The sequence below is a fragment of the Larimichthys crocea genome, chromosome VIII, assembly GCF_000972845.2.
Source record: "Larimichthys crocea isolate SSNF chromosome VIII, L_crocea_2.0, whole genome shotgun sequence".
NCBI lineage: Eukaryota > Metazoa > Chordata > Actinopteri > Sciaenidae > Larimichthys > Larimichthys crocea.
The window spans coordinates 18,476,481-18,499,602 of NC_040018.1; the positions used below are offsets into that span (position 1 = coordinate 18,476,481).

Genomic DNA, 23,122 nt, shown 5'->3' on the forward strand with positions numbered 1-23,122 from the left:
AAATAGGGGCCAAGCAACCTCTATATTTACACACACACAATAGATATACAACCACACATCCATACACACAGTCTTAAATTTCTGTGCTTAATATTACATAAACACACACAGACACATTTAGACTTGCTCTTATTCTCACCACAGACACACACACATACACACACATGCACACACACACACACACACACACACACACACACACACACACACACACACAAACGCGCACCCACACAGTGCTCTGCATATTTCATTTATTTTGTAATTTAATCTGGTGCTGAGGAAGGAATGAGAATGCAAAGGCAGCGGAGATGGTGTTGTGATTTCTTTTTAAATGTCAGTAGCCGCAGAATGTGTTAACCTCACATTACAGACAGACTATGAATATTCTGATTCCTCTGTGGAGGCTTGTAATTGAAAACAGAAGCTGCATAGAGAAAGAAGCAGAAGAAGAGAGGAAGGGGAGAAAAAAGAAGGGATATGAAAAGAGAAAAGAGGATTGTCGATGAGCTTCATTTCGACTCTTAGCTGTGTGTGTGTGTGTATTTTCACATTACCATGGTATGTGTGTTTTAGTAATTGTTTCCAATTCCCTTTTTAAGTTATTACCCCCTTGTAACAATAAGGCTGTGTGACTGCGGAATGAAATTGCTGTGTATGGGCTTTTAATGCATCCCATTTAGCCAGCTTCGCTTAACAGATGTCACAGACAGACCTGTCCTGGCTGCGGTGATGAAATATATCCATCATCCTCCCACTTATAGCCTCTTGCTCTCTCACTTTGCTTTTTTCTATTCGAGCAGTCTCATTCGCTTGTTTTTCTCCCACAGCTCCTCTGTCTTTCCATGTCTGTACCAGTCTCTCTCTTATCATTAGGCATTTTTTTATCCATGTGAAGGACACTTCAGGGAACAGTCAGCTTTTATGACTTTTTACAACTGTGTTCCAAATGCACACTAACACATGCACAAATCTACTTACCTGAGTTTACATTGTGCAAGTCTTTCATTTAAATTATGTTGAACTATGAAGTCAGCTGAAAGTTTAATGTGTAACATAACAGCTTAATTTGGACAGAAAACATTAGTCTGTTAAAGTAAGTGATGAATGAAGTAAGACAAAATGTACTAGTAGTATCCAGTTAGTCAATGTCATTCAGCAAACATACATGAATGTAAGAGTATGATAAACTATTGCTGCTGTATGATTTAGATTGATTTGATTACTTCTGAAGCCAATAAATTATATCGTAGATATTAGTGTACAATGGTGGATAAACTGAATTATTCATCTCATTTTAATTTATTGTTCAGTGCATATTTATTCTTTTTATATTTGAATGTGATCTCTGTCAAATACTCATCATATAAATGAATTAAATGGATGTTTGAAATTTGAATTGCAAAAATATTTGTGTATGGTGTGTCTGTGTGTCCTGTAGGCAGGAGCTGGATGAACTTGAGGAACTCCAGAAGAGAGAGAGAGACTGTCTGGAGATGGTGAAAGAGCAGACAGCCAAGGTCTACCAAGCTTACCGGTTACACCACCTCCTCAGTACGAAGCAGGTTGGTCCACAGGAACAAACACACACACAGACATAGAAATGACATATTGACATAGAAATGGCAAACATTAGACCAGAATTTGACTGAGGCTGAAATTAAATCGTAATTCCTTCTTAACAGACATTCTACATATATCTTATTGAGCAGATAAAAAATAAAGCGGAAAAGCAGTTATCCGTAGTGATAGCGGAGGGATGAATGTAGTCTGTGAACGAGTGGGTAGTGAGTAGTCATTTGGTAGAACAGCTGATGATCCTTTAAACTCATTGTTATGTACACATTATATACATAATAATATGTACATAAAGGCACAAAATATCTGTATTCGTTTAAGTTTGTGAAAAATAGTTCTGTAATGTCACTTTAAAGTAGACTAGCAGATGTCCTGTCACAGATTTATTCTTAGGTTCCCCAGGCATTGTTAATAAAATCCTGTTCTTCAAATGTAATCTCTAAGCAATATTTAAACCCAGAGTTATATCTGATTTATAAAACTATATTTTGTTTGTTTAAAAGTAAGATTCGATATGACAAATATCAGAGAGAGTGTTGTATCTTTTTGATCACATATGAAATTATACAACAATTGTTTTATTTTCATCATCAATATCTTGTTATAATAATACTGATAATACGTCACTATTATTAATGATAGACATCTATGGTCACTGAAATGGTCTGAAATGCACATCTTAGAGAATATACAGGCAACATCACCGACTCACTAGAGAATTTGTACAAAGAAAGTTAGCACACGCATACCCATACACACATGCACCGCTAAAGATGCAGGGACCCACATAGGCAACGTGATAAGAGATGGGGAGTTCCTCCAGAAACAGGTTACAGAGAGAAAAAATTGAGTATTCTACTTTCTTTCCTTCTTTTGTTAACACAGGTGGGCTGTGTGCAACTGAGGTGTGCATGTGTGTGTGTGTGTGTGTGTGCACATGAGTAAGTATGTGTCCTCATGGCTCTTCTGATGTGCTGAGTGGAGTATTTTAGTGCTTCCCCTGGCACAGGTGTGCATGTATGTGTGTGTGTGTGTGTGGCATGTACGCATCTCTGTGACTCCCCACTGGGATCATAATGAAGACAAAGCACACTGGTCACTGTTGATTCAGCACCGCTACTCCTCTCTCTCCCTCTCTCTCCTTCATGCCTGTGCGACCAGCATCGTCATCATCTGGCTTACTACCTATTTCCTGCAGGTATCCTATGTTCACATCCTCCACATTTTATTATGTAGGGGCTGTAAGCTGGAGTGCAGCAGAGTCTGTGTTTTATCGGATTGTTTTTGACTCTCCAAATGCTTTGGATTGGCTATAGACCCATATATTCATTGTTTTTAGCATTTACTATTTAAATATATTGCATATTTAATGAATTAGCAAGAAGGTAAGAAAGCAAGAAGAAAAGTTTGTGTGCTCTTCCCCGCCCTCTGTCCATCTCTTTCTCTCTATATCTCTCTCTCTCTCTTTTTCTCTGCATATGGCAGGGGACTCTTTCCCTTCGTAGCTCTGACCTTGTCAGCAGTGAATAGATGGCTCTCCCACACAGTTCATCCTTCCTCACTTCTCGGACCCCAGCCCACACACACACATGCATGCACGCACACACACACACACCGACATACCCACACACACACACAGCTTACCAAAAGGCCCCAAGTCCCTATGACAGAGACAGAGATGGTGTGTTCCTGGGGTCAACATCATTGCTCTTCCCGTAGCTAGGTTGGTACTTTTGGGCTTGCGCGCACGCGCGCATGTGTGTGTGTGTGTGTGTGTGTGTGTGTGTGTGTCTTTAGGAGTGGTGAGGATTAAGTTTGTGTGTGTGTTTGTGTGTCCCCAGCCTTCTGTCCCTTCCTGTTTGAGTTAGGTGTGTACACTCATCCCTAATGCATTTTATGGACTTATACTGAACACTAAAGAAATGTCATTAACCAGACAGAAAATTAAAATTTTTACTTCATTGCTTCAGGTATATTGTATACATGTTTTTATGGGTATTTTATTCAGTCAACACAATATAATATACTTATATACAATATAATATAATAATATTTTAGAGACCTCCCAAAAAACAAATCATGTTTTCAGCAGAGCCTATGTCTTATTAAAAGGAGCCAAGCTCCCCTTGGCTCTCATGTAGTTTGCATCCTATATTTGCCTTTAAAGGCAAAGGTAGAGTTGGTGCAAGCTTTAGCAGTGCTTTTTTGGAGGCACAGGGTATATAACACAAAATATTCTTTCAAGGACATATAATGTCACAAGTTGAATTCATGCCTGAATAAGCACTAAATTAGAAGTTATTTTAGAAGACAGTGTATTATTATTTTTGATCATATATTAATAACTATTGTCTGTTGCTATCATTTATTGAGTGTGCCTGAAAGAGCACACTATATACTATTCACCGTGTTTATTATTATTAATGTTATTGTTATTATTATCATTATTATTCTTACACCCTTTTTTTGGCATGCTACTCCTCCCGCAGTTTTTGTCGCACATACACAAAAAAGTTGCTGCTATGACTTTTGTAAGCGTTTCGCAAAAAAAATTAATGGGTGTGTATTGGAAGAATGTTCGAGAGCTAGAGTGCGTGACTTCATTGCTAGAGTGGAGAAGGAGAGAAAAATTTGTCAAAATTTAATTTGTAAACTGTGATTGAGGCCAAAATTTCCAATGTTAATTTGAGAAGAGAAATTTCCAAAAGGAGCAGGGAGCACCTGTTCTTTCTCTCACTCACGAGGCCGAAATTTTTCTAGTTTTATTTACTGCAATATTTTAAGAAGTTGCATTTCAATAGTCCACAATAATACTGCAACTGCAAATGTCAAACAGCAATGGTCTGACTGATTGCATGATTACATAAACCGAGAAGTTCTCTTTATAATTCAGTTCTTTCTGCTGTATGATTCCAGAGGTCTGTCTCTTTTATAACCTGAAAGGAAAGGACCTTATAGATTCTGGAAGTAGCTTTGGAAAGTGTTATATATAAAGAAAACCTCATTGACCTAAACCAGTTGTGACTTTGGCTTAATCACATTAGAATATTTTGATGTATGTGTGCACCGCTAACTAGAGTCATGAAAATTGCTCTAGTTTTAAGAGGTGGTCAACCCATTATGCCCTAACGAAAAAAATAATGCATTCGCTCTACTTTCAGCAGTTGCACCTGAAAACCCATGGTTACAGAAATCAGAGTCAGTGGAGTTGAATTCATGTCTCTACACATTCTGAAACACTTGACATTTACATCAAAAGTACTCATGCTCAAATATAAAAACGGTTACTAATTAACCAGTCTGTTAATATGTCATTTTAAAAAGAGTGAGGTTTGGGTCGATATAGTTGGAGTAATTTCTCCACTTATGCCCTTTTCTCTCTCCTCTCTCTACATTGTCCCAGTCTTTTAGAGTGGCCTAAATAGCAAGCGGTGTTATTAGCATATAGAGTAGATACAGAGTCCTCCAACTCAAAGCTTTGGTCTAGTAATTAACACACAGGCAAAAGGATCATTGTGATTTGAATAATTATTACTGAGGCCGTCTGTAGCAAATCTCTACCCCACTTCAGAACAGGGGAAGCAAAGTTTTGTATATGTGTACATGTGCGCATTTGTGCGTGTTGTTCTAGTGAAGCTTGAGATTCATGTCTGTTGTCTCTCATTTTTTATCCGTCTAACTATTTGTGTGAACTGCACACGCTGAACTGCTCCTGCCAAATATTTAACCTGGCATAAGGATTTGGTTGGCCCAGAGCCACGGTACATGCATCTAAGGCAGTAAAGATCAACAACTGTTGTCAGCAGGGACACTGAATATTTAGGTTGATATTGATAATACAAAGGGCTTGAAAAAGTTGTTAAAAAATGACTAACAGTCAGTTTCATTTTAAGCTGTCCCAGGAGGTGACCATTCTATTATTTGATGGTCCCCATGATAAACAAAACTTCTTTATGGTTTTCCCAAACACTAAACAAAACACCCAGGAGGACATCCTGATCCCTAAAGTACAATCCAATTTTTAATCCAACTGCCACGTCCTTGGGTTGAATCTGGGTGGGGTTGCATGCCATCTCCTCAACCGTTTCTGTATTTTTATCTTTCTCCTTTAAATATGTATATAGTTATTTTATATGTTTTGTGTTTTTATGTTTATGTTTTGCCTACCTGTCATGTCCCTTGTCTTTTAAATTGTACTTATGTCTTCCTTGTGTGGCCAAATAAATCTATCTCTCTCTCTCTCTCTCTCTCTCTCTCTCTCTCTCTCTCTCTCTCTCCAGTGCCCAGGGGTCTTCAACTCTCCATTCAGGCCAGCCCCCCATGAGATGGAACAACTGCTGAGGCAGGTCAAGTACCAGGCCCCCACCAGGCTGGCCCACAGGGGCAGGAGTTGTCTCTTGGGTATGCCTGGCCCAGCAGCTCCCAGTTTCCCTGGGACTCCTGGATCCCCATGGATCAAAAATACTAGAACCTGCAGTTCCTCCAGGCCTATACTGCACCCCATTGCCTGCAAAAAAGAACAGGTGAAATATTTAAAGCTCGGACCAGGACTGACATTAACAGATAGAGACAGAGAAACAGACAAAGAATGAGAAAACAGAAAGCAGTAGAACATGCTTGAAAGGTGAAAGAGAGTATTAGTGTCATACTAATTATTAGAGCCCCTTCCTGTCCCATTGGAGATAGTTCTTGATGAAAGCAGAGATCTTTTAAAACTCCTTTTAAAGAAGAATGACATCATTAAAACATGGCAGACTGCTCTCTTGGGGGCTACTGCACAGAGCTGCTTAGTGCCTGTCATATATATGACACATATATATGTATATAAGAGAAAGAGATTATAAGAGATTAGTTCTGATTGCATCTATTCAGCGAAATCAAGACCGGTGGGAACAATGCCATTTTGTATCTTTAGAAACCTCCATATTTGGATTGGCAACGTTTGACCACAATAACTTTTGAAAAAGACTCACAGAGTTAAGAAGTTATTATGGCTGAACCTCAAGCAGACACAGCAACGTGGGCATGTGTTTTTTAGGCCCTGTAGCTTCTTATGGCAAAGTGCTTTCCCATTATTAGCATCTAGTAATGTATGGCACAAGTGAACAGAAATGAGGTGTGTATCTGTCTCATTTTATTAGCTCCACTTCAAACACACACAGATACGTCTCCAGCTGGCTGTAGTTAGGGTGAGTTCATTAATGGTGTCAGGAAAGTCTCCTGGTGCTGACATGGAGAATACATTATGTATCTATATTTATAGATGTCTGTCTTTTTCTGTCTGTGCCTCCCTGTGTTCCTCTGTTTTGAGTGTGATTAGTCCCTTACCTTCTTTCTTTCTTTCTTTCTTTCTTTCTTTCTTTCTTTCTTTCTTTTTACACCCCACACCCACTCCCTCCCTGGTGTGATAACTATCTAGTGGTGATGGATAAGGTTGAGGTGCTGGCTGTGGAAGTGGTCAGGCCAGGCCACCGATCCCGTGGCGATAGGAGCAAGGACAGGGTCCCCGTCCCTCCCTCTATCTCTCCCCTCTCATCGTCCCTCTTTTTTTAACGCCAAACAACAACTGAAGGTCACCTCAAACAAAGCAACAACATTTAAGTTAATCTGCACTACTCAAAGTTTACACACTTCTCTCGGAAAAGCATACACACTTACATATAGTTACAGTTGCATTTTGTAGAGGTTTCACTTTATTCTCCCTCACCATACACAATCTACTAATAGACAGTGAAAACAGCATTCCTGCTGTTTGTCATCACAAATGCGGGATGTTTTCACATATTTTGCATATTGTGTGACATAACATGACATCTTAATTAAGCAATACCCTAAGTTTACCTCAAGATCAAGAAAACTAAAATGAGTGTTGAGATTTGAAAATACTGATACTAATAAATGTGACATTGTCAGCTTTCCTTGACTTATTACAAACGATTACTGCTTGTGCTTTTATAAATTACAAAAGCTGACTTGTAAAATACAGTTTAGATTTGTTTATCAGTGAGCTTTTGCATTTATTCGATTTAGACTGTCTTCACATTTTTTCAAATGTGTGAATTTTCAAATGTATTTAGTGTTTTTTGTACAAGAGTGTGACAGACATGAAGTCTCTGGGGGAAATAAAGGGGAAATGAGGTTAGATAGAAAACGGCACAAAAAGTTGTTGCTAAAAGCGACTATTCTTTGTCTTTGTAACTTTGATGTGATGTCAGTAAACCTCAGAAACGCATCACTTTAGGGAAGAAGCCACAACATCAAGAAGATTTGCAAGGAATAAAATTGATGGACAGCTGTTTAAAGTTTAACTGACTTGTTTGTGAGATTTGATCCCCCCAAAATAGTTAGATGGATAAAGTAACAGACAGACAGACAGACAGACAGACAGACAGAAGAACTGTAGAACCAACGACAATGACTATTTTTTCTTTCTTTTAAACAAACCCTAAGGCTTAAGTCATGGGAGGAGGGGAAAAGAAAGTCTGATTAAACCACAAGTCCCTGAGGTTAATCAGACAATATACTATATACTACATGTTTTTCCTCTCTTTTTGGCATGTTGCTCACTTTGTCATTCCTCTTCCCTCTCTGTCCCTCACCTTTACTTTGGTATGCTTGGTTTTACTCTTCCCTCCTGTTTCTGTCTTGTGCCATAATTTCCTTCACTCTTTTTTCTCTGTCTCTCCGTCGCTTTCTTGGATTCTATGTCACAGGAGGGGAGATGAAGAGGATTGGCCTCTGGTTTTAGCAGTAAGCTATCACTACCTGTGGGAGAGGGATCAGAGAAAGAAAGAGGCAGGATCTAAAACAGAAATATACAGTGATCACTATCTGATTCCTGTGTGTGTCTGTGTGTTTTTGTGTGTTGGCGGTTGTGGTTATTCCAGAGTCAATTCAGAGAGCCGGGGGAAGTTTGGGAGCAGCACTTGCATTGTCCTGACCTGACGTTGCGTCTGCAGACCTCTCACACACACCTGGAAGAGGCTCAGAAACAGCTACGACAACAAGAGTACGTAAGATTCCACAGTGGCACACAGTGAGGAACAATATGCAGATACAGAATGCATGCAAAAATACACCCACACACACAATTAGACAACAAAAGCTTTCTGATACAATCACACTCACACATAAACCAGAAGAGTTTCATAAAAGGTTTTCCTTAATTATGTCATATACACCAAGGAATACATGCTTGTGAGCACATACATGAGTGGACACATATATATATTGTACACACTTGACACTGTCACAAGCAAATTCATGCAACATTAGGTAGCAAATGGACACATCCTTGTTATGAAAACTAATGTGTATATTGAAGAGATTGTTTGAAGACTGCTTCAGACCACGGTTTATTATAAACAGTCTCTCTGCTTTCTCTATTTTAAAGGCCTGCTTTAGTTTTAATCAGGAATCGTGCATATGTATGTGTACATGTCTTTGCTAAAACACTTGAATATAACCTCATTATCAGTCACAGGCTAATCTACTCAGTTGTGTGAGCGTGTGAAGTACTGTTATTAACCCTCTATTTGATCTGTCTCGCACAGTCATTTCCCTGACGATGGTAGAAGACCACCCAGTTTTCTTTCTTTTTCCTTTCCTTCAATCTTTTGTCTCAGTGCAGACATTTTTAAAAGGAATTTGCATAGCTGTGTTTTCCCCCTGTGTCTTGTCAGTGTGTTTTGCGTTGTTTTTGTGTTTGCTATATTTTCTGTGTTTTAGACACATGCTGAACCTAATCACTGTTTGACTTCAAACATGACTTCAACAGCAACCATTATGTAACTTGTTGTCATTGTTTCCTGCCATTCACCAACCAGAGGGACAGGAAGTATGCTCCACCATCTCAGCCACAGCAGGAGTTCCTTTACTCATCCAGCTTACGCCAAGAGTTTCAGATAGTAGATTACACATAGACAGAGGAGGTAAGTTGAAAACTACAAACATAAAAATAATTATTCTGTGCCAACCACATGCCTAAATGAAGTCATCATTGGAGACTGCTCACCCACCTGGCTATAGTGCTGTGCAGAGATGCATAGCTGATGAATGCTTCCTTTTCTGGCAGGCCTCCAAAAACAGAATCCATCAAGGTGGAAAACCCACACTTAAACCACTTCCACACACCCATGTAACACATAGGGCTTCTATGTGTTACATGGGATAATGAAGATGTGGTAAACCTGCATATGAGCCATTTATTTCAGCATGCTGACACATATGGTTAATGTTGTTTATCAAACACTTAAAAACACAGTTATAGAAGACCATGTATAAATATGGCTGTCTTATTTAGTTATTAGTTTGGTTAAGTTAAAAAAAAAGATTGCTGTAATATTTTTGCTGAAGGTTCAACATGATTGTTTTGGAAAGGAGTTTTCTTTGTTAGTCACCTCATGAATGCAACAACCTTAACTGTACAATCAAGACCAAAATGTATGGTTGAAAGGGATAGGGAACATCTAGAATCTGCAAAAGGTTTACAGTGATCCTATAATGATTTTATAGTGTTACATATTATACAGTTACAGTATTATAGAAATCCATGTTCACCCTTTCAGATCAAAGTCAATCAATGCCAGACCGTGTTAGACCCAGGTCTAAAGCTTGGACATGAACGAGGTTAGATGACACATGTCAGACTCTGCAAACTGATGGAAGTCACAGGTTTATCCTGAGTTTCGGGCCGAAAGGTATTATTCTTCTCTAAAAGAAAAGAGGAAAAACAGAGAAGCAGTGCAGCCTAACCCTTTCAACTTGAGTTGCACAAATTTGTCAAAAGTGACAGCAATTTAATAAATCGCCGCTCTCCATCACACGCATATGCACACCCACCCACACACATACACACAATTCCCAGTTATGCCCTCCACTGCCCCCTCTCCATGTATACGTAAATGAGGTGCATGCATGGGTGTGTGTGTGTGTGTCTGAGTCTGAGTCTGTAAGAGAGAGAATGTGTGTGCGTGGGCCCTGCGGTCTGGTCCAGGCATTAGGTAATTGACTGTGTCTTTGCTCAAGGCCTTTCATGGATCACCGTCCTTTATTAGCTCACTTCCCAGCACACACACACACACACACACACACACACACACACACACGCACACACACACACACATATACACACATATACACACACACAAAGTTCCCAGCAGCTCCACCCCAACCTCTTACCCCCCACCACCAGCACCCAGACCCAATTGCCTGGAAACGAGGAGTGAAACAAGAGAGAGAGAGGAGCAAGGGAAGAAGGAGAGAGCAGCGACAGGGGAATGAACTAACACGGCCCCAGGAACTGGAGATAAATAAGTATGGGGAGTGAGTGGGCGGGTGACTGGGGTCTCCTGCAGCTGACAAGCTGGCTGGGGGAGTAAGATTTTGCTGGTGCATCTATGCTGTATTTGTAAAATACTGTATTGATGGAAAACTTGTACGGTCTTTGTGTTTGAGCATGTGTAGTAAATGGTTTTCACTGACGCAGCCAAAATTAAAGCCATCAGGGATAATTTAGCTCACCGTTCAAATTAGAAACTATAGACACAGGCATTTTTGCTAAAGTCATACCCATTGCAGGCAGCAAGTCAAGGCATTAGCCGTCACTGAACTAGGACTGTGGTGATAACCACATGACTGCAATACCATAGTCATGTGATGCCTTTTACAAGATTGAGCGCACTTCTGTCATCACTGCAAATCTTTTGGGGTCAATCGCATGTAACTCCATTGCAACGCGTTTGATATTTGTTGTACACACACCTTTTTTTACCACTGACAGACACACCAGGGGTGTTGGTTCCCCCATAACTGTTGGAACATGTTGCATTTTCACCACGATAACCACACCACTGTCACAGCTCTACGTTGAAAACACACAGCAACAACAAAACTGTATTGTTTGTGACAGTATGGTAATATAAATAAATACAGTAGATGTATGTACCAGTTGATATTTTCATATACTGTTTATGTTGTGTCATCCTCCCATGCTTGTGATGTGCATGTGCTTTTGTCTGAGATATAAACAATATTGCTCAAATCATTCCGACCACTAGTGGTCAAAAAGTGCAGCACAATATAATTAAGCTATGTTATATTTGTAGTGTGTAACTAAGCATATACTGTTTGTCCATGTACACACATATCATCTAATTGTTTCTCTGATGGATGCTGCAAAATGACAGCTTTCTACTTTCCACTTGCCTAAACAATATCTAACCCATACACACTTTGACATGCACCCACAAACACACACGCATATGCATACCATCCAGACACACGTTGGCTAAACTCCCTTTTCTCTGAAATAACATTGTTGCTGCTGCTGCTGCTGTGTAGGATGTTGGCGAATTGTGATAGTGGTGCCTGCTCTTAGCGTAGTCGTGTCACACTGCTGTCAGTCAGAGCTCATCAGACCTCAGACTTTCCCCCTTTTGTCTCTCTGTCTGATGCTCCATCTTTCTGTATCTCTCTCCACCTCTGTTTACTCTCTCTCTCTTCTCTCGCTCTGTGGTAATTAGTAAATTAGTCCTATCGTTGGCATCACCCCCAGCTACATCAGCAGCCAGCAGAGCTTCTTGTCACAGCTCAGAGGGCCAATGGAGTGGACAGCTCAACCCTGGTACTCATCATCTTCATACCGTGCCCAGCCAGGCTCCCCCCAGCCACATTATCTAGCTATGTTATCCAGCCATGCTCCTAATTATTTTCAAACCCCAGCCACAGCCCTCTCACCCAGCCTCTGCCACATTACCTAACCCTGCTTGTAATCATCACCCTAAGCCTTGCTTCAGCCCTCTACACAGCCTGAAGCCTCATCATTAACATAGCCCAGTTTTTTTTCCTGGTTCCAGACCACAGCTCTCTGGCTTGACCATCACAGCTCTTGGCAGTACAGCACACAGCATCCCCAATCCAAACCAAGCCCTAGAAATAGCCCCTGACTCCAGGACCTTTATTTACCTTAGCCATCTGTGTCATAGTAAGAAAATCTATCAGTGCAAATGTACCACCGCATCTCCAGGAACTTAATGGCCCCAGCTTAGGCCAAGGGGACTATGTAATGCTTGCCCTTTCTCCAGCCCCTATGTGCCCTTGCCTTGACTTCCCAGGTCCGGCATTAAAGATTAGCGTCGTAGACCTCTGCACCTCACATCCCACATCTCTCGCTAAAGGCTTTGTTTTGTGAGTGAAAAGTGCTTAAACCTTTTAAAGTTAGAAAGTTGAATACAGTCAGCATTTTAATGTTCAGACAAAATACAAAAATGTTTTTTGTCTTCTGCACCAGCTAAATGCACTTACAATAACTAATTACAAATGCAAATATGGGAAAGCCCCCTCTGTCCATGCTAATTTTGTGGTTTTGTTATTAGCCATGTCACCAGCGGTACTGCCTGTAACCATAGAGGATAGCTAATTAGGAAGCTACGTGCTAATCAAGTACACTACAGTGAGTGGTCACGTCTGTGTCTGTCTGCGCTCCAAGCCTTTCCTTCCCCTTGCATTAGACTGACACCCATCACAAATTTCAAAAGCTAGCGTCTGATCAGAACCTACATAAGCACATTACATTGAATGTATGCATGTGAATATACACATATACACAGACCATTGCCGATAGTCCAACCACACATATACTTTAATGTTGCCCCCAGCATCATCCTCGTTTCAGCCTCTCGTCACAACACACACTCAAACACACTCTCCTTTTATTTATTATTTGTTATTGCCATTCTTGTATTGTGGGTGCAAAGCTTGAGGCAACGGGAACTGGGGAAATGTGTGTCTACACACATACACACACATGCTGGCCCACTCTTAATGGATTTAGCCATAATGTATCACCATGATGCACACAACTGATGTATGAGGGATCCTTTTAATGGGAACAGTATTCATTAGCAATTAATACCTAAACTGAAATAGGCCACAAGTAGAGACAATGCAATTAGGTGGGGCAGGGGCAGCAAATGGGTGAACTCGTATGTGTCCACCTTTTATGCGTATCTGTCTGTGTATGTATTTCCGACGCTATCATGTCCATCCATCTCTAGCTCTGCTGCATTAGTGTCTAGGTTACTGTGGTGAGAAAGAAAGAACGCTAATTCTCCGTAACCATTTTACGGCGTGTGTAAAACTCTGCAGCCCCTTCATTTGCACAGCCATAAAACATTCCCTCTGCCACACTCCTTCCTACTCAGGACCTCAGATTTATCAATTAACCCAACACTTTGCTTCCATTACGGTGGCATTTTGCACCGCAAGGCCTGCATACAGAGTAACGATGAGGGCCGAGTGCACACAGCATGATATTAAATGGACAGTCTCAATTAAATGATTAGCAATCATATTTTGGTGTGACTTAAGAGAATGACTGACATTAGACTTTATTATTTATGTTCAAAGCTGTTGGACCTGACTTGACCAGATTAATTCAGGTCACTTAAGGCCAATTTTTTTAACTTAATTGTATGAATTTGTGTCACCCTCCTGTTTAAAACTAATAAATAAAATGGTATCGGCAGTTTATCATAAAAAAATATTCACAACATCCTTGAGAAAGATTAAGAAGAAGGTTAAGATTTGTTAGCTCTTGATAACCAAGAACTTTTGATAACCAATAATAATTATGCATGAACCTTTTATCAATCATGATCATCATCATCTTTTTAGAATCATAAATGAGCTAATAACCCAGTATATAAATGTGTTAATAGGGTAAAAAGAAAGTTGAATCAATGTTGAATTAGACTTGCTGGCAGTAACATTTCCATTACGTGATTTCTGCATTCATTTGGTTTTAGGTTTTAAGTAAAAAAAAAGATTAATCTCTCAACCGCTGCCGCTGTGTGGGGCAGCTGAACTAAACACACCTTCCACAAACCGCTGCACCCCCAAACCCCCATCTCCTTTGGTGACTGATAGCCGTCAAATACCACTCAAACAGAGAACTATCAAGACACAGTTCACAGGGTGGCGTTAAGCTCAGTTGGTAGTGCAGCCGCCCTATGTGCGAAGGCTCAGTCCTTGCTGTGGAAGCCCAGGGTTCGAATCCGACCTGTGGCTCTATCCTGCATGTCATTCTCCATCTCTCTCTCCCATCTATCTAAATAAAGCTCGAAAAGGCAAAAAAAAAAAGACGTGTTCATGCACTATAAACTATGAAACACTAACTGCTGTAACGTCGCTTGTTTTTTTGTTTTGTGTACCTAACCTCTACGCCTGTTTCTGTGTCTCAGGTCTGCTAGAGTCCAACTCTGTCAAACTGCTGCACTCGTTTGCTTTTATTGTTGTAGTGCGCTGTGTTTGCCGAAAATTTGTTTCAACCCAATATCGAATATCGGCCATGGAACTAATTGATCAGAATATCAAAGGCCAAAACATGAACAAAGAGACGGGCCAAGACCATTTTGGCTGTCGGGTTTTTGTCAACAAGCTAGTATTTCAACTTAGCATGTTTCCTTAAGAACTAATGATATAGCATATTCATTTTGTGATTTAATACAGTAAATATCTTACATATTGCACCTTTTTTGTGATTTAATACAGTAAATATCTTACATATTGCACCTTTAATAAATGCATTATAGTATTATGTTTGTGCAAAATTGTAATGTAAAGAAGAGTTGAGCAGATGTTCTTCACATTCATAAAATGCATTTATTTTATGTATTTGATGTAGAATTAGAGAAACATTATTGGGTGATATTAGATTATGACACAATTAGATTATTACACATATCATCAGCATATTATTTTGATCAGCAAATTTCAAGAATCTGTGTGTCCTGTAAAAAATTGATATTGGCCAGTGCTTTACAGTAAGTGGTAGTCCTAGACAAGGACAATCTCTCATTCAGTGAAATTTTAAAATCCTTATATAATACATGCACTCTAGATGTACCACAATAAAGACGAAGAAAGACAAATTAGAAAGATATACCCAAAAAAGAAAATTAAAGGTGCCTCCTGTATAAAATGCATTGTCATCATGGTTATAGTTATTCTGAGTTAAGATCAGAAATTGCTTTCAGGTTTATTTAGGTAGTTTCCTCTCCATGTATACATGGATGTAAGAGAAAGCAGGTAGACAAGCAGGATAAGGATGTCTGTGCTTTTAATGGACTGCCTGTCCCTGTGCAGATATGCTCCACTGAACCATACTGTACGTAGTGTGGTATAATCACTGCCTATCTCTCTCTCTATCTTCTGCCATCACTCTTTCTTTCCCTTGCTGTCTTGTTTATTTGCACACTTGTTCTCTTTTTCTCTATTCTCTACATCTGCAATACCTAGCTGTAACTTTTTTCCAACCACCATCCCCCATACCCCCCATAGCTTTTCTTGTAAACTGTGTTGTGTGTAGGTGTGTGCGTGCGTCCCATCAAATACCTGAATGCACACTACACACACACACAGATATACTTGAGCAACATGACAGCCCTCTCATACCGCATTGTGTTGGTGATAGAAGTCAACCCTGGCTGTGAAATGCAAATGTTTTTTTTTTTGTTTTTTTGATTAAGCTACGGTGTAGATGGACAATGAGGATGCAGCAGACAGCATACATAGTTACATGTGTGTTTTGCCGTCAAAAAAGAGAAAGAATACATTTTCTAATAGCAGGTAGAAGATGTTTTGATTCTCTTATATTGCCTGCTTCCATTTTACATGTTCTGCATCCATCCATCCATCCTTGATGAAAGAAATGTCTTGATGTTGCAAGATGGGTCACTGTGTTGGAATTTAGTCTTTAAAAATGTGTGTGTTTTGTGATTTGCATAAGTTGTTTTGTTGGTAAGCTGTCTAATCGTTATATAAAGGCCACATCTTTAGCAATGCAATAACTGTAGATGGTTGATATATATTTGTGTCTGTTTGTCTGTCTGTGTGTGTCTGTGTGCGTCTTACTACAGACTCATATTGTCAGTAGCCAGTGTGTGGGGGGTTTGTGGTGGCGGTGGGATCTGCAAAGGGAAGCAATCACAAACACTTAAACCTGCAAATGGCCTTGATGTCCTGTGCTAAGCAGCCTGTGTTGACTGATGAGCCTGTTAACCCTGGCTGAAACAACTCCAGCACAGGGGATTAGACAGCAACGCTGGTCCCGGCTGTTCCTGGCCCATTTTGCATGGGAATTGTGCATATTTAATCTAAGGTGTGCCGAGGTGCAAAGACAAGCCCCCCTCTTCTCCGTTTCTCATTATAGATGTGTAATAGCACCCTGAGGCTGGGGGCCTTAATTCACCAGCCTCAGCCCCTGTCTTAATCTTACCCTCAGTCTCAGCCCCCACCTTCCCCCAGTGCCTACTCTCACCCCAAATCAGTCCTAGTCCTCTTCCTACGATGTGTCTCTCCTACTCCTTTCCTGCCTTGTGCATTAGTCTAAGCCCTGCATGTTCTGTGCCAAAGCGTTTTTACTGTTCTGATCAGGCATTCAAACAGAAAGGAGCCCCATGTAAAAACATTGTCAAGGCCTGTATTGGTAAGGCCGTGTTGTTTCAGGTATTGGTGAGACAATGAAATGATCCAAGAAGAGCGATTTGAGTACATTAATGAGTTTAAAGGTTCAAAACACTGCACAGAAGTTGATAATACTATCAGTCATGACTTTGCAACTCTGGAAAGTTATCACGGCAGCAGTGATCACAAGGTAAACACTAAAAATGTGTTATTCACATTATAAAATAATCTACTAGGAATGTGGCTGTGTATGTATTTGATTTGAAAGCCCTACTCTTTGCTCCTTTTCTCAACTTTCTTCAGCCCAGTCATCTTTCCAAACCATCTTCATGCTTTCTAGAGCTCTGCTTCACTTTTTCACTTTCCTTAGATGGTAAGAGCACCATAAAACTTAAGAGACACCACAAGGCTTACAACAGTGTGGTCAATAAAGATGTTTCTTATGTTTTTAGAGTTATGTTTATCAGTTCTAGTGAAGGCTACATTTCTGAATAGTTGCAGTTCATGTATGAATCTGACTATTAGTGTAATTACTTTTTTTTTTCTCATTCCTTCAGTAGTTAGGGACTTGCTGCTGCTTTTTGCTTAAATTGTTTGTGTCTTTGTTTCTTCTTGTTGCATTAGTTGTGAATTCTGCATCCGTTGCTTGATTAATGCGATTGAGTGTCAATGACAAGAGCTCTCTGAAGCATCTATCCATCTAATTCCATCTATCACTCTATCTCTCTCTCTTTCCTCCCTCCCACCCCCCTCTAATCCAGCCAACACTTCTCTTTGCAGGACAGAACAATTAATGTGTCTCCTCGTTTACTTGCTCTCTCTTACCCTTATCTTTTTTCTTTTTCCCTTTGTTTCTCCATATTCCTCTTCAGAAGATGTGGCTTTCCTCATACATTTCTCATGCATTGTATTACCACATTTTGAGAGAAAAGCATGTGTAGAGTGAGTGTGTATGTCTGTGCATGTGCTTAGTTTAAAGAGAGACCCCATGCTGTGTGTGTAATTTCTTGTTTGTACATGGTTCCAAACATATTTGGCCACTACAGAGCAGGGAAGAGATATTTAGAGAGACAGAGAGGTTGAACAAGACAAAAAAAAGATTGAGAGAAAAGGAAAGAGAGGGGGGAGAAGGGGAAAACAGGATGATAACAAAAGCAGCTCGGATTTCACAGACGCATATTTCATCAATCATGTGAATAAGTCGTGGTGATTATGCATGGCGGTGGCAGGCCGAGGGGGGGCTGATTACCATACGCCATAAAGGCTGCTTTCTTATCTCACACACACTGATTAGTTTCTGTCTGCAGATAGCCTCTCACTCTTCGGTCTTTTTCACACACACACAGACAAACACACAGACATTCATGGAGTGCATCTATCCCTGCCATACACATGCATGTATGCAAACACAGGATCATACACACACAATGCTGCTAAAATGAGAAAAGTTCAGATGACTACTTTTTACCTTTTGCAGTCATATGAAAACAAGATTCCAGCAAATATTTGATGATCTGTTTTATTTTCTGGGAACTGAGTGTTAACCCGTTATAAAAAAGAAGAACCATTCTTTTGTTTATTAAAATTATGCTTGCTTGTTTCTAAAAACAAGCAAGCATTATATTAGTATGTCTTTAACCTTTCCAGCTGAAATCCATACCAAAATGTATGTTCTCTACTTTTGCTTTGCTTTTTCTGACTATCGGGCCACTAGGAAATTGAGACCAAAGTTTTTTACTATCTAATTCTCAGGCTGATCTGTTTTGGTCCTGTTTTTGTACTGTAGGTAATTTTCCTTGAACTGTGGCTTTTTCATGATGCAGAACGAGCAAGGGAAAGTGAGACGGGAGGAGGATGAGGAGGTGAGGCTGGGGCAAAATTAGCTACGTATGAAAGGCCTCGCTTTGTGTCTCAACTAGGGAATTAGAAATTACTCCTTTCTCTTACGCTCCCCTCTCTCTCTCTCGCTCTGATATATAATGTAAACTCATTTGGTAACCAGGCTGGAGCTGCGTTGCGCTGTCTGAGTGCCTGCATGTGAGAAGTGCGCCTGGGACGCATTAGGGCCTCCTGACAGGGGCCTGGGTGAAATAAGTGAAATTAATGGAGCTCCTTTCATGTCGGACAAGGCCGCGGCACCCCTTTCACGCTGCGTACAGTCACAGAAAAGTCAATACTTTTTTATTACTCCTCGCTTGCCCTACATTCCCCGCTACAAGTGCTCTGCTCGCTAATTGGTTTCAGTTTGCAGAGAAAGAGAGAGAGAGAAATGGCAGAGAAAGGGAGGGAGAGAACTCTATCCCAAAGAACACTGAAGCAAATAAATCAATCTCATATTTTTTCTCTCCGCTGTCTTTTTTCATTGAGTAACATCATGGCAGAGAGAGGGAGAGATGAGAGAGAAATAGAGGAGAGAGGGTAAATGGTTGGTTAGAGCACGCCTGGTCCCCAGGGAGCATAATGATATCTGGGAGCCTGTTAATGGAGACGAGTGGTTAAAGTGGTCTGGGGCCCTGGCCAGGTCACCCCTGGGGGTTTTTAACCAGCAACCTCACCTCCCATGGCTGCTTGCGCTCACAGGCACAATGAAGCATCCCACCAAAATACAATTTCAGGCTTTGATAGATTTACAGAAAATGACATTCAACTCAACTATGTATGGGTGCGCAGAGTGTGAGATGAAGTCTTCAAATGAATCAAGGTCTGTTTAGTGATTGTTTGCATGGTGTTGTGTTTCTCAAGCCCTACGGCACTGATGTCATCCCGTATGTAAAATATACCACAATAACCACGAATACCACAAGTATTGTCTGTGTGTTGTTTTCTCTACATGATTTTTAACTGAAGTAAGAATTTTCAAAATTACAACGGTAGACGTGAAAGATTTGGAGTTGTGTGTGTCTACCTTCATTTCAGCGTAGGTCTCCATTTATACTGTATGTGTGTATGTATGTATGTGTGTGTGTGCTGGACTAGTGTATACACGCACACACATGTGCACACACATGTATACTGTATGTATGTGTCCTGTCTGCCAGTATGCTGCTCACTGTTGTGTTAAGCTTAAGTGGCAGTGGGGTTAGCCTCTTTCAGAAACAGCACAGCCACAAATTGATGTGACACTTTGAACCCCCCCATTCCCTCCGTTAGCTCACCACCTCCCACAAACACACACACACCAATCAGCCTCCAGTTAAAAGGAGGTTCCACCAGTCTCGTTTTCTTTCTGTATCCCAGCTTTCACAGCTCTGGAGTGTGGGCTAGGGTAGGTTTGGGGGGGTTACTGCTTGTGTGTGCGTGCGTGCGTGTGTGTGTGTGCGTGTGTGTGAAGGAGCTGTCACACAGGGCTGGCATCACCATCCAGTTTGCCATCTCTTCCTCAGCTTGACAAGTCCCTTCTCCCTACCCCATGGCTAACACACACACACACAGACACACACCATCTCTCTCACTCCTCTCTCTCACAGACACATATGATATGTGAACACACCGATCCCAACCTTGCATACTCTGTATGAATGCATACATTGAAAACCTGTATAAACACACACACACACATACAGCATACAGATGCAAAGGCAACCACATGCTGTATATTTCACAATTAATGTGACAAAACATGCAGCACGCTGTGACAACAAATCACATCAAATCATTATTACTGAATAATGGAGCTGAATTTTAAACTGGAATTTCCTTTTTTGTGTCACAGTTTCCATTTGTGTGGAATCACTGCGTGATGGTCGGTGTGTGTGTGTGTGTGTGTGTGTGTGTGTGTGTGTGTGTGTGTGTGTGTGTGTGTGTGTGTGTGTAAGATCTCGGCAGTCACTGGCGTCAGATCGCGGAGGGGTTCTGTTTGTTACAAGGACAGGCTTGTCCCCGCCCCCAGGCGTCGGCATTACGATGATTGTCATGGCGATGGAGTGTGAGTGACAGGCGGGATCACATGTGGTAGCCGGGGAGCAGGAAGCCCGAACCGCCCCAGTCCCTGACATTAGTTTGTCCTTCATCAAAACTTTACACGCATTTATAACAACTCACTCACTCTGTTGCAAAATCTCTCCCGTTTTTTTTTTTTTACCATCTGTCTCTCTCATGTGCTGATCTCGCCTCTCTTTTATTTCTATTTCTCTGGCTCTTTCCCTCTCATTTACATTTCATTTAACACTCTTACATTTCCACTTCTCTTTCTCCTGTTTTTTTTTTATTTCACTTTCTCTCATTTACTCCTGAATTTTTCTCTCGTTGCCAAACTTAAGATATGTTTTAGCTTTTTTTTTTTTTTTTTGGATATCGTGATTAGTTATGAGGACAAATTACAAAACAAGTTGTATCATTTTACAATCAAACATACAGACACACATAAACACACAGTGCATTCCCCGAGCTCTTTCTAAAAGTGGGCTCAGAACCACCTATGGAACAGCAAAGTGTGTGTGTGTGTGAAAGCATTTTTCATGCATTTGTTCATTTGCCTCGCCAATGTTTTTTTTTTGTTTTTTTTTTCAAGGTGTATGTGTTGATGCAAACTGTTTGTGCGCAGAAATGCGCATGTATGTGTGTTCTTTGGTGAGAGAGTTAGAGCTTTTTGTGCATCACAGCAGAAAAGGAGGTCAGGGTTTGCACGGAGACTCGGGCATTCATCATCAGCCTGCTGCCGCTGCCGGTAATGTTGCCCGTTACAACCGTGATTAAGAGCCCCGCTTAGTTCCAGCAGCCGGTGCAGACGCACAAACACGCGCACACGTGTGTGGTACCAACTACATCTCTGGTACTCTGTAGTTTGACAGAAAAGTCTCTCTTTTACACCGTCACCCAGTTCAACATGCGTTCATGAGTGTGTGTGTTTGTTGTTCGGGGGCTGTGCTGTACATGGTCTCTAACTGTGAGGAGGCTTCAGGGCCTGATGAGAAACCTGTCACAGTCACTCATGAAAAGAGCAATTCACTGCTACACACACACACACACACCATGAAAAGAGCAATTCACTGCTACACACACACACACACACACACACAGTCTTAGTGAGTGTATTTGAGACTCAATATGGATGTACACCTTAATTCCCATTTATGAATGCCAGAAAATTAGCAGCCTCTGTTCTTCAGCCATCTTTATGGGATAATGTTGTTTTTGTTCAAAAGTATATAAAGAAATAATTGCCATCATATCACACCACACCAGACAAAGCTAATTCAAATTGTTTTGGATTTCTGGATTTATTCAGTAAGCATCCAGATGCAAATCCAGTAAGTAAGATGAACAGCCACAGAATAAAATAAACCTTGTAAATAAAGGACAGTCAACTTTCCCAATTGTGGAAGTCATCAGTTTCCTTGGGCCTGTGATTGGTTTGCATAGTTGACATATGAATCAGTGTCAAAAAGTCACATTTAAAGTGGATGAACACTGGGGTTTGGTTTTATTGATCTATTTTGGCTCATGTTTGAACTGAGATTTTAACTTAATTGAGACTGATGCCACTCTTTATTCCCCCCCCCCTCCATATATTTAAAACTTCACTCCATCCCTCTTCTTTGTGTCCTCTCTGCCTTGCCTCTCCTCCCCTTTAGCCATTCAAGACGTCTTTGCCACCGACGACGCCTTTGATAAGTTTCCTCATCTGTACTCCAAAGCAGACATCATTGTGTGACAGACCTCCTCCTGGCCTGAGGGAGAAGTACAAAGAGAAGTACAAATAAAGATTGCTTAATGTATTTATTATGTTGTATTTATTTCATTTGAGACTTAAGTGTTGTCAGCCAAGTTAGGGTTCACCCCATGTAACACACTTTGCAGTGTTCTGCTGCCTAATATTACATCAGTTATATTGTGTGTGTGAATCAAAGTCTGAGTGGGAATGTGCAACACAAGTAGGTCTAATCTGGTGACCCATTCTAAAAGACAGCATGTGTGCCTGTAGGCAGTGATAGGTGTCAGCAATAGAAAAGATACAAAAAGGTTCTCCCATGCTTTTCACTAATAGCTGCACTGTGCATACTGTATATTGGAAGAGTTGGCTTGGATTTTCTCTGCTTTTACTATATCATGTTCAATAGCCCAAGTTCACCATTCTTTTCAA

At 40.7% G+C, this 23,122-nt stretch overlaps 1 protein-coding gene across 3 annotated transcripts in view; it reads left to right on the forward strand.

The window, feature by feature from the left end:
* Nucleotides 1-22,743, forward strand: part of spata17 (spermatogenesis associated 17) — a 35,068-nt gene extending 12,325 nt beyond the window's left edge. The window contains exons 6-10 of one of the 3 annotated variants that reach the window (XM_027281695.1): nt 1,439-1,562; nt 5,856-6,098; nt 8,463-8,584; nt 9,402-9,506; nt 22,614-22,743. In XM_027281695.1, coding sequence (XP_027137496.1) covers nt 1,439-1,562; nt 5,856-6,098; nt 8,463-8,584; nt 9,402-9,483 — 571 coding nt within the window. In that variant the 3' untranslated portion in view covers nt 9,484-9,506; nt 22,614-22,743. Of the gene's footprint in view, nt 1-1,438; nt 1,563-5,855; nt 6,099-8,462; nt 8,585-9,401; nt 9,507-9,649; nt 9,709-22,613 lie in introns of those variants that run through there. The other 2 variants (XM_027281696.1, XM_027281697.1) reach the window with 2 other exon arrangements.
* The last annotated feature ends 379 nt before the right edge of the window (nt 22,744-23,122 follow it).